Source organism: Malus sylvestris, chromosome 10 (genome assembly GCF_916048215.2).
Source record: "Malus sylvestris chromosome 10, drMalSylv7.2, whole genome shotgun sequence".
In the NCBI taxonomy this organism is placed as follows: Eukaryota; Viridiplantae; Streptophyta; class Magnoliopsida; order Rosales; family Rosaceae; genus Malus; species Malus sylvestris.
This window is the reverse complement of record NC_062269.1, coordinates 11,507,036-11,519,652: the sequence shown is the minus strand read 5'-3', so window position 1 is coordinate 11,519,652 and position 12,617 is coordinate 11,507,036. Positions and strand designations below refer to the sequence as shown.

Sequence of the window (12,617 nt, the reverse complement as noted above, 5' to 3'; positions counted from 1 at the left end):
GTAGGCCTATTTAACTGAGCTATTATAAGGGAATAGAGAGAGAGAGGCCAGCAGCAGTGAGAGAGAGAAGATAGAGATTTAATTGTGAGGTGTGTGTTGTATCACCCCATTGTGCCTTTATTTATAGTAGTAGGATAGGATAAATCCTTACCCTTTTAGGATTATAACTCTAATAGGAATTAAACTACTAAAAGGAATATAAAAGATACTCCTAGGTACACTAGGATTTACACAATCACATTCTTATTCTAAATATGACTACAACACTCCCCCTTGAGTGTGTAAATACTCAAACAAAACATCGCATCAGATCTTCAGTAGATAAGGTAGAACAATTGATGAAGTCGGCATCACAACGAGCAAATGCGAGGCTCAAATTTAAAGAAAGTATGCATTGGTAGTAGAACTCACAAAACCTCGCTATGGTAAAACCCAAGGCATGGGGAAAACCCATAGACTAAGGAGAAAAGTGAGAAGTATGCATAATGTCTAAAACAAACGTCAAACAAGCAAAAGTAGTGAACTCAAATGACTATGATCATCCAGGATGGGCGCCTTATCAAAACCTCGTTGGGTAGCAAAAACTCAGTGGGAAAAATGCTCCTAATCATAGGAAAAAGAGTACATTAAGATAAAGTGAGTATACTTCTGGATACTCCCTCTGAATTAGACATAACTTCTAAATAAGAGAACTATAAGTGATTCAACTCAGATAATTTACGCATACCGATTCTTTGGACGAGCTTTTGAAAAGTAGACTTGGGCAATGACTTGGTGAAAAGATCGGCCAAGTTGTCCTAGGAACGGATTTGCTTGACTTTCATGTTCTGATATTGTTATTGTTGATTAGAATAAAATAACTTTGATGTTATGTGCTTGATGTTGTCTCCCTTGATGTATCCCTTTTTTAACTGCTCAATACATGCTGCATTGTCTTCAAAGATCGTTGTAGGAAGGTCAACGACGGAAGTAAGACCATTAGTGCTTCAAATATGTTCCATGATTGCTCTCAACCAAAAGCACTCACGTGATGTTTCATGTAGGGCGAGAATCTCAGCATGGTTTGAAGAAGTCACAACTAGCATTTGCTTGGTAGACCACCAAGTTATAGCGGTGTCTTCAACGGTAAAAACATAGCCGTTTGAGAACATGCCTTATGTAGGTCAGACAGATATCTAGCATCTGCGTAACCAACAAGGCGGGAATCAACCTGAGAACCGAGGAGGGCGACACCTCTCGAAGATTTATGGGTGTAAAACAAGCCTAAATCCGTCGTACCCTTGAGGTAGCGGAAAATGTCTTTAAGACCATTCCAATATCTTTGTGTGGTCGCATTGCTGTATCTAGCCAAAAGATTAACAACGAAGAAGATGTCGGGTCTAATGCATTGAGCCAAGTACAATAAAGCCCCAATTGTACTTAGGTATGGAACTTCAGGCTCCAAAATCTCTTCCTCATCCTCATTTGGACAAAAGGGATCTCGTTTAGTATCTAGAGTTCGAACGACCATAGAAGTACTCGAAAGCTTCGCTTTATCCTCATTAAAACGTCGCAACACCTTTTGGGTGTAGTTCGATTGATGTACTAGGACTCCATTTGAACAATGCTCGATCTCTAGGCCGAGGCAATATCGAGTTTTCCCAAGATCTTTCATCTCAAATTTCGATTTTAAGTGAATGACAATTTCCTCAAGCTCTGCTGGAGTTCTGATGAGGTTCATGATGTTGACATAAACTACAACGATCGTAAATCCAGAATATGACTTCTTTATGAACACGTATGTGCATAATTCATTGTTCATATAACCCTGACTTGTCAAATATTCACTCAAAAGGTTATACCACATCTGACCAGATTGTTTCAATCCATAAAGTGATCTCCTCAATCTAATTGAGAGAGTGTTTTGTGGTATAGAACTATTTGAACCAGTCAATGGAAGTCATTCTGGAACTTTCATGTAGATTGTCATATCTAAATCCCCATAGAGATACACAGTTACCACGTCCATAGGCTGCATATTCAGTTTTTTGGAAACTACCAAACTGATTAGGTAGTGGAATGTTATAACGTCCATTACGGGGGAATACGTCTTCTCATAATCAATCCAGAGCGCTGAGAGAAGCCTTGTGATACAAGGCGTGCTTTGTATCACACTGTTTCATTATTCTCATTACGCCTCCTCACGAAAACCCACTTGTTGATAACGGGCTTCACATATGGTGGAGTAGGAGCTATAGGTCTAAACGCTTTACGTTTCGCAAGCGAATCGAGTTCGACCTATATTGCTTGTTTTTAGTGTGACTAATTCGTTTTACGTCGACATTCATCAATGGAACGTAGTTCAATGTCATCGTTAAGCATGATATCAGTAGCTACTGTGTACGCAAATGCATCGTCGACGATCATCGCATTCCGATTCCAAACCTCATCCAATACTGCATAGTGGACCAAAATATTACGATTCTCGGGAGGTCAGGTTGTTTCGTCTAAGACATCAACGTAATCTAGAATAACTTCATGCATTGGAACAGATGAGTAAGCGATGTTCGGATTCAAACTAGGGTCCCTAATTGGTGCCGATTTCCTTTTCCAAGGTTGTGAATCCTTTGAACCAAGGGGTTTGCCACGCTTTAGGGTTAGAGCAAATAATTAGCTAACAGCCAATGTACCAGGTTGCGTGGAAGGTGCAACCTCCCTACCTTCGAGGACGGTCTGGCCTTCCCAAGCAGGATTGTGACGTACATGAGGTACATTTATCCTTGCAGATGTGTTTGCAGCGGGTTTATGTGATCTTGTCACCTTACCTAGATCCGTAAAAGCATCCGGCATGCTTTGAGCAATGCTCTGAAGATCCATAATTCGTTGCACCTTAGTTTCAGACTGGGCAGTGCGGGAATCTAAATGAGACATAGTGAGAGCATACCACAACAATTTGTGGCATTCTCTAGGAACATTAACATGTTTATCTCCCCCTAACGATGGGAATACTGTCTCATCAAAGTGACAATCCACAAAACGTGCGGTAAAGAGATCTCCTGTCAAGGGTTCTAAATAGCGAACAATTGATGGCGAATCATAACTGACGTAAATTCTCATTTTTCTCTGAGGACCCATTTTGGTACGTAGTGGCAGCACTATTGGCATATAAACTGCACACCTAAACACACATAAATGTGAAACATCATGCTCATATCCAGTAACCAACTGTAACGGTGAATGAGGTTGGGTAACGGTGGGCCTCAGGCAGACCAGCATAGCTGCATGCAATATTGCATAACCCTAGGCAGACCAGCAGTTTGATTCGCATAACCAAAGTCCGAGCTATCAATTGAAGGTGCTTTATGAAAGCTTTTGCGAGGCCGTTTTGGGTGTGAACATGGGGTACATGATGTTCCACTTCAATCCCTACTGACATGCAATAATGTTCAAAAGTCTATGACGTAAACTCTCCAGCGTTATCTAGTTTAATCGACTTGATTGGATAATCAGGGTGGTGAGCCCTTAGCTTAATAATTTATGCTAGGAATTTCGCAAATGCAGCGTTGCATGTGGACAACAGGCAAACATGTGACCATCATGTCGATGCATCAACCAACACCATAAAGTATCTAAATGATCAGCATGTTAATTGGATAAGTCTGCAAATATCCCCTTGAATCCTCTGAAGAAACTTAGGAGGGTTGTGAATAAACTTTGTAATCAAGTGTTAAGTATTCAACTTCCCCAAAGAACACGCTTTGCATGGCGGTGTCCATGTGATGATTTAAGGATACGGCACATCATGTCACGTTTAGGATGTCCCATATGGTCATGCCAAAGCAGTAAAGTGCTTTGGAACTCAGGCATAGGGCCGGCCACATGGTGGGCTTCTATGCCGCGAATGGTTGTTATGTACAACCCACTTGGGAGACGTTCCAACTTTTCGTGAATATGCTTCTAGCCATATTCGTATGAAGTGATACAAAGAAATTCAGAACCATTATCTTCAGTGGTTTCAATATGGTTTCACATGTATAAATATAATTCCATTAATTCAATTAATCAATTCGAGAAATAATATCCATAAAATAACAATCCATAATTCAAAACAAACCAAAACCAAACAAATTATTCCAAATACTTAGAAAAATTGTCTAAAATTAAACCATAAAAAAACCTAGACTCCTAGTGGGTTAGGCCACTAGGGGTAAAACATCCTAAAAACATGTATAAAATTTATTCTTCCATAGGAGCTTATGCCTTCTGAAAATCTGATATCTCTATGGATGTAGTAGCATCTTCAGGATGTTCCACATGTGCAAAGTTAGACTCATGACGGGAATGATACTTGGCAATAGCCACAGGGGTAACTCTGCATAAACGTGACCAATGATCATTTAATCCACAGTGGTAACACATGTCCATTTCAGTGGAAGCCAAATGGTAACTTTTCCTTTGTTCTTGAAGTTTGGGGAATTAAGGGTAAGGGGTTTGCGCTTTTGGGTCAAATTTCCTCCCTTGGGTGTGCCTTGATTATGTGGACCTTGGGCCCGTGGTGCGGCTTGCCGCCCATTGCCATGGCCAAGATGATTTTTGCGTCGTTTGTGGCTACTAAAATTGGTTGCATGCGATTTAGGTGCGGCATTCGAGCCAGTAGGTCGAGCTTAATGTTTCTTCATTAAAAGTTGGTTTTGTTTTTTAACGAGAAGTAAAACAGAGATCAAATTCAAATATTTGGTAAACTTCTGTGCCTTATATTGTTGTTGTAGCACAATATTGGTGGCATGGAAGGTCGAATAGGTCTTCTCCAAAATATCTAATTCAGTTAATTCCACTTTACAGAACTTAAGTAGTGATCGGATTCTACAAACTTTAGAGTTGTATTCATTCATGGACTTAAAGGCTTGGAAGCGTAGATGTTATCAGTCGTGTCTTTTCAGGCAAGTAGATGTCTTTCTAGTGATCGAATCAGTCGATTAGAGTAAGCCAAAGGGTGTGTGGATCATCCTCAACGAGGTACTCGGTCTGCATAACATCATGGATATGTCTTCGAATGAAGAACATCGCAGTAGCTTTTTGAGCTTCGTCGACATGTTTGTCATCGATAGGTGCCTCAATGGTGGCTCTAATACCCTTTGCAGTAAGATGGAGTTTCACATCTTGAACCCATTGCAGGTAGTTTCTTCCAAATACTTCCAGAGAAGTGCAATCAAGCTTGTTCAAGTTCGACATGTCCCTAAAACGAAGGGTACAACAAAACGTGGTTAGTTATTTGGTAATCCATAGACATACATCGTAGAACATTCGGGGTTCTATAGACATGTATTGGTTTAATTTATGCATGAAAGTTACAGGTTTCATGTGGTAAGTTTTGAATGAAAACTTAAAATGCACTAAATATGAAACTACATGCTCAATTTAGTTTTATCAACGATTAGTTCATAAAGAAGAGGTTCCTGCAAAAACACAGAATGCAATATGCTAATTTAAGTGTAATGGATTTGAGTTGCTTTAGGAACTCAAGTGTGAAAGCTTTAGGACTACAAAAGGATGTCAACGGTTCAAAGTATAAATTATTGAATCATTAATGTCCAAAAGTGATCTTCAGGTCAATAATTTTGGATTAATTATCAAATTAATGGACTGTAAGTCACTTTTAATTAATTCAATAGATCAGGACCAAACGGGGTCGATCGTGGAAGCAAAATAATGACAAACAGGTCATATTAGCTTCGGTTGTTGATAAACCAAGTGATTATTAAATTAGAATTAACTAGCGTAAACCAAGGCGCACCAAAAAATATTTTAGGCATGATTTATAGCGCGGGGATGCCAAAAAATTGGTATCGAGTCAAAAAAGACATGGGAGTGGGCCCTGCAGGTTTGGTTGTAGGCATATTGGGTCACAGGAGGGCTGCAGGCCTCGGGTCGTGTGGTTTGGGGAGCCCAGCAACCAACGTTGCTAGTATTGGGCCAAGTAATTGGACACGGGTGCAGGCCCAGCCAAAAGCTAGCCGTGGCTTAGTCTAGGAAGCCCAGCCGAAGCTGGGTTCCGGTCGGGGCAAGCCAAGTCCAGCAGCAAAAGCTGTAGGCAAGTGGGCCTAGGCAAGGTTAAAGCCTAGCAAACGGCATGGGCTTGCTACAGGCAGGCTTAAGGCTCGGGACAAAGCCCAGCAGCACAAGGCTGCTGACAGGTTAAGCTGAGAATACATAGACAGGTCCAAGAAGGTTGTAGGCTTTCTGTGGAGATGGGCTGAGCTTTGGGCCCGGGTAAGCCAGCCAGGTTGAAGGCTCGGTGTGTCCGTGTAGGCGCAGCTAAGCTTGAAGGACTCCTACCATGGTCCTAACGTTGGAACAATGTCGTCCTGGTAGCGTGCTCGACGCAGCTGGGCTGCAGGCTAGCGCGAAGGACAACGGCGGTGCCACGACCGTGCCGCATAGTTCCCGATTTTTTATTTTTTATTTTTCAATTTCTCTAGGGTTTGAAAAAACCCTAGCTTGCTTCTAATTTATTTATATGCTTTGACTCACAAATTCCACATAGCAATATAATTGTAATGCATGAAACATATACAATATATATCAAAAGGAAAATATAAACATAGAGGGGTTCATGCATCATGGGAAATGTTTTCATGCTTCTTAGACGTTTCAAATAACTTCCTTTATTTTAAGCGTACTTGATTGGTAGAAAACACATAAAAGCCTTTGAATTTTGTAGAAGAGAGCCTCCTCCTACGATTATTCAGTTCCTTAGCTTCTGATAAGAACGTGCTGATAACGTGTTGTAGGCCTATTTAACTGAGTTATTCCAAAGGGATAGAGAGAGGGAGGTCGGCGGTAGTGAGACAGAGAAGAGAGAGATTTAATTGTGAGATGTGTGTTGTATCACCCCGTTGTGCCTTTATTTATAGTAGTAGGATATGTTAAATCCTTACCCTTTTAGGATTACAACTCTAATAAGAATTAGACTACTAAAAGGAATAAAAGATACTCCTAGATACACTAGGATTTACACAATCACATTCATATTCTAAATATGACTGCAACAAAATTTTATTAATTAGTACAAGAATAATATATTTGAACGAGGGCAATTTAGTAATCAAGCAAGTTTTAATTTTGATTCAGATGAATTAGTAGACAAGTTATATGAAACTAATATCATTCTTATCCAATTCCAGCTAGTTTAGTAAACAACTTTAATAGAAGTGTAATTCTGATTCTCCCTCAATCCAAGTACTCCTCAATTCAATTCCCTTCAATCTGATTACGAATGATTAAACGAGTCAAAAATGCAATTTTCCTTTTTCATGGATGTACAATGCCTTGCTTATATGACTTGGATTTTCAATCATTTGTTTGTCTAACTCATGTTTTTTTTTTAATCCCCAATCAAACTTATATTTGCAAATTGTCAACTAACTCTTTGTCTATAGATATTTTTCTTCCTAATGATTAAGACGAAAAGTCAAAAAGGTACCCCTTGTGTAGGCACACAGTGCAAGTAAGTTGATATTTCTAGAGTTCGGATCAATTTTATTTTTATCTCATAATCACAAGAGATGTAACACTCTCCAATGCAATGTTAATAACATGAAAGATGTATGTAAGTCATTCTTCGTGTCCATGGTAAAGGGTTAGATGGTTGCCTTACCCTTCTTTGAATAGTTACAGCTAATTATATATATATATATATATATATATATATATATGTATATAAGAAGGGGTGATGAATTAACCACACAACATAGCATCAAGTTGGATTGGGTGTTTATGTTTATATATATTTTATTTTTTTTCGGTTAAACGATAGAAGATTTTATTAGATTGGGATAGAAACTTGTAACACATTGAACAACGAATCCAGCTCAGAACAATCCCACCTACAAAGGTCATCCAAACGTGATACAAATGAAGCCCCTAAATGTGCTATCCTAGTGAATTCTCGCGAAGCAAACAAAACTTTAAATTTTTTTTCAGATCATTGGTGGATAACAGTTTCGAATTTGAGATCTCTTCAAATATCATAAAATAAAAATAGCACCACATGAACAACTTGTTGATAATTACAAAACAATTGTTGGATCAATAGTCGTTCAACTTGAATGATGATTACAAAACAATTGATAATTACACCACATGAACAACTTGTTGATAATTACAAAAATAGCGTAAAATAAAAATAAACAATTGTTGAGATCTCTTCAAATATCATAAAATAAAAATAGCACCACATGAACAACTTGTTGATAATTACAAAACAATTGATAATTACAAAAAAAATTTAGGAATGATGAAAAAAGTAATTAGTGTTTATGGTAGTCAACTACTCTAACCAAATTATCCTAATCTGTGATTAAGAAATCAATTTTAACAACAATTTGTTTTTTAAGTTTCCAACAATCTAATGCATTGCCATATGTAATAACTACATCATTTAGTATTTGTTCAATGGAGCCATTTTTAATATAAATTAATTTATGTGATAAAATAATTTACCTACTCCTTAATTATATAAGCAAGTGCGCAAACTAAAATAATTTACCTACTCATTATATATGTAAGTTAGAAAATTGTTTTTACAATATTTTAAGTAGGCAATAGCATCAATACCCCCTTATACATTTTAGTGGAAGGGAGCCGAACAAGGTGGCACACATGCTATCATGTATGAACTTGAGTTATGATAACATTATGACGTGGTTTGAGGAACCCTATTGCAACTCTTGATCTTCTCTTGGAAGATAGCAATTCTTAATTAATTATGTTGGTGCGTGACACTCTTTTTGCATTCAACCGGGTTGAAAATCCCGACAAGATTTGTATCGAGGCCTTCTATTTGCACTCTATCATCATTGATATACGTATTCCATTTGTTATTAATGAATATCGTATATTTTCTAAAAAAAGAAAGTAAGCAATAGCATCAATACCCCCTTATACATTTTTTTTATATTTTTCTTCCAGAATCATTAATATTCGTCCGATAGTATGAAAAATATTTCATGACATTAATTCACATAATATCCATATAATTAATTAATTGATTGTAGATAACAAATAATATCCATATAATTAATTGTACATAACGAATAAGTAATTGGGGTATTATAGGCATCTAAAAATACAAATTGTATAAAGTTAATCCTAATTAAGAAATTTGCTTGGGGTGACGCCTAATAATGGGTTTCTAGTTAAAAAAAAATTAAATTTTAAAGGCTAAAGTCATATTTTCATTTAAAAGTAATTAACCAAACCAAAACAAAGAAGGACATTATAAAAGATGAAATTTTATTCCTAGTCGTGAACGGTTGCAGCTGAGACGAGTTGTAAACTCAAACATGTGAATTGTGAGTTTTTCGCACGGGATTGAACGAGTCGCAAGGGTTTTCCTCGTTGCCGGAGAAAAAGACATGGATACAAGAGAATTACAAAGTTAGCTTAGTTGGTTATGAACAATTGAAAACCAACCATAAAAGGAGAGACCATAACCTGACTCCTCTTGAAACTTGCAAGTTTCAACTCTCAAATTGTAGCAATTAAGCATGCTTTACACAGAAGAAAGATGCCTAAATGGGCAATCCAAACAGAAGGAGACCTCTCATTGCCAATATCTTCAAATATTTCCGGCACGACATTCCGATATTCCATGAGTTCACAAAGTTATGGACCAAAAAGTATCATCAAAGCTAAGCAATCAATTAGGTTAAAGTCAATTTCTTGCCTAAATATTGAGAGAGGAGGTAAAATGTATGTAATCTTACATTATTTGTATACATCAACCAATTGTCTGGATCCAAGTTACAACCTAAGAATGAACAAATATGATGACAAGGAAAAAAAAAACAGAAAGTTAACACAAATTCGAATGTCTTGAAACATCAAAACAGAAACTGGTTAAATACCGAGGGTGGTCGATTTTCAGTTGTTGGAATGTTTGATGATCCTCTGGAGAACCACGGTCCTTGCTCTTCGAATGTCGCGGCTGCAGATATCAGCTTGAGTTCCCAAATCCTCCACATTCTTCATAAACACTCCCAACTTCTTTTTAATGTCCTCTATTGCAACTTTCACCGCGTCTTCCTCAATGGCAAAGCTTGCATTGTGCAAGATGGACTCGATATCAATTTCCAATCGATCAATGAGAACCCGAATGTTGTCCAAGTCCTTAATGGCAACATAAGTTCCTACTTGCATTGAGCTAAGCACTTCCCTTTGACCCCTCAAAGCAAGTTCGTAGTTTTTCCACAAGGAGTCAATCCACTTCCCCATTGAGCCTATCGGGATAGAACTAGCAGCGGCCAGAGCTGCTGCGACGGGTGGAGCAGCCATGGCTGCCGCCACAACAGAACAAATCAACACGGCAGCGAATGTAGCAACAAATATCATATTAGTGACCTTCCTCCAAGCATTAATACCTTTGAGCTTCTTATCGAGCTTGTTCTTTCGCAGTTGCAACTTCTCGAGCATTGATATTTGTTGCTTATAAACAGATTGAAATATTTGAAAGAACTCCTCAGTAAAAGGATCACCTATCGTCTTGAAATTCTTCAATTCCTCCAAAGTCCTCGTGTATCGACTGCCTCCCATTTCGGTTTCCTCCTCGAATTGCTGAAGCGCAACGAGAATAAGCAACTGGCTATCGCGAGCTCGCTTCAAACACCTGTCCAATGCAGTACAGAAATCCAGAGTCTGCAAGCTGTTCTCAAAATACTCCTCAACCAGCTCAAACAACTCCTGATTTTTCCATATGTCTTTCTTGCACTCCAAGATAACTTTCACAACTTCCTGATTCATCTCCAACAGACATCCTGTCACCTCCTTCAAGGAATCGAAGGAAAGGGCTCGGACTTCGACTCCTGCTGCGATTGTGTTGATGACTTGATTGGTCCGGGTATGGAGGTTCGTGTCGAAGGACTGCAAGTCTGCATCGAGCTTGCAAGCTGCCTCATATGAAGTCAACTGATCAGTTGTGTATTGCAAATTGTTCAGATTGATAGCAGATGACGATGTTTCAGCGCTCCTTTTGCTCATATGGCTTCCCATGGCTTCAATCCAGATCTAAACAAGCAAAAACAGAAGAAACCCAGAAATAAAAAACCATGAAATTCTTCCCCGAATCAAATCTCCAACCCCAGATTTCTGCCAAAATAATAAGGAACATGCAGATTTGAGCAAAACCCACTTCGCCAAATCCAATGAATTTCTACCTTTTATACAAAAAAAATCAACCTTGAAGACTCCACCGCCACAAATCAGTGAGTAAAAGCATTAAAAGCAGCAAACTTTTTGAGCTTTTCCAACCGACCTCAATAAACAAGACCAGCCCAAAACAAAATGAACAGAGATTTCCAACTTTGACAGGAGAATAAAAAAAAATCGATAAAATAGATGATGGGTTTTGATTAAATAAAGGTGGTGGGAGAGATGAACGAGAAAATTTGAAGAGAAAAAAAGGATTTTAATGGGAAAGAAAATATGGGGTTTGGGGTTTTGAGATTTCAGATTTTGGGAATAACTTGCACGCATGAGGGAGAAATGAGTGCAATGGGCTTGGAAAATGCGGGAAGCAATGTCCATTCTCTCTCTAAAAAAACCATATTAGGCTGCTTTTATCTTTAACTTTCTCTCTCTAAAAACCAAAATCTGTGAGGGAGTTTTGTGTATGTGGCTGAGTTAACAGTGTTAACGCGCAAAGCAACAGTTACCGCCTGACCCTGAATTTGTTGGAAGGATTGGGGGTGGCGGAGGAAGCTTCAGACCAAAGGCTTTTGCTTTTTGGTTTTGTTTGGTTTGGCAGTAATTATGGCAAAAGCCAAAGCAGTGCAGAACAAGTCTAAGTGATGGTCCCTTGGACCAAGAAAAGGCAAAACAGCTGCATTTGTACTGTTTACAGAGGGTTAAAAGCTGTTTGAGGGGGCCCTACCCACAGTCTAAATTACTCAAATACCCTCACGAAGTTTCTAATCATGACTTTTTAGTTTAGATTAGTCCAAAGTTTGAATCCGCTTTGGTAATTTTATTATTTTAAAGGCCAAATTGGATTATTCATCCCCGTGGTCATAGGAAACTTGCATGATGACCCCCGTTGTGAAAAAACTAAGAATTAAACCCCTGTGGTGAAGAATGTTAGGAAATTTAGTCCAAAAATAAGATTTCTGTTAAATGACTGTTAAAAGTATAGGTAAAACTGTATTTTCAGTTTCAATTGACATTTAAAATAAATAATTTTTTTATAACAATTAACAAAAAAAATAATGCTTAATTTTTTAAATAAAAAAAAGCCCCAATTCAATGTCAATTGGAACTGAAAATACAGTTTTACCCCAACTTTTAACAGTCCTTTAACAGAAATCTTAGTTTTGGACTAAATTTGCTAACATTCTAGACCACAGGGGTTTAATTCTTAGTTTTTTCACCACAGAAGTCATCATGCAAGTGTCCTATGACCACAGGGATGAACAATCCAATTTAGCCTATTTTAAAAGAAGATCGGTAGGTAGTTTTGTCACTATAATTTATCTTTTGGGGTTAAAAATACTCTAGAAGCATTTCAGACTTTCTTTAGAAATCATCGTGTGATTCACAAGTATCAAGAAACAAACTCAAAACGTGTCATGTAAAATACGGACTTA

General features: G+C 38.0%; 1 protein-coding gene across 1 annotated transcript; it reads right to left on the bottom strand.

Moving 5' to 3' along the window:
• Positions 1-9,726: 9,726 nt before the first annotated feature.
• On the bottom strand, positions 9,727-11,753 carry LOC126587482 (UPF0496 protein At4g34320-like). The gene is made up of 2 exons (XM_050252564.1): positions 11,193-11,753; positions 9,727-11,043 (listed from the first exon to the last, which is right to left on the bottom strand). The coding sequence occupies exon 2, from the start codon at positions 11,026-11,028 to the stop codon at positions 9,904-9,906; it is 1,125 nt and encodes a 374-aa protein (XP_050108521.1). The 5' UTR covers positions 11,029-11,043; positions 11,193-11,753; the 3' UTR covers positions 9,727-9,903.
• Positions 11,754-12,617: the final 864 nt, after the last annotated feature.

Coding starts and splice junctions, on each gene's coding strand:
- LOC126587482 (XM_050252564.1), bottom strand. CDS start 11,028: ATGGGAAGCCATATGAGCAAAAGGAGCGCTGAAACATCGTCATCTGCT.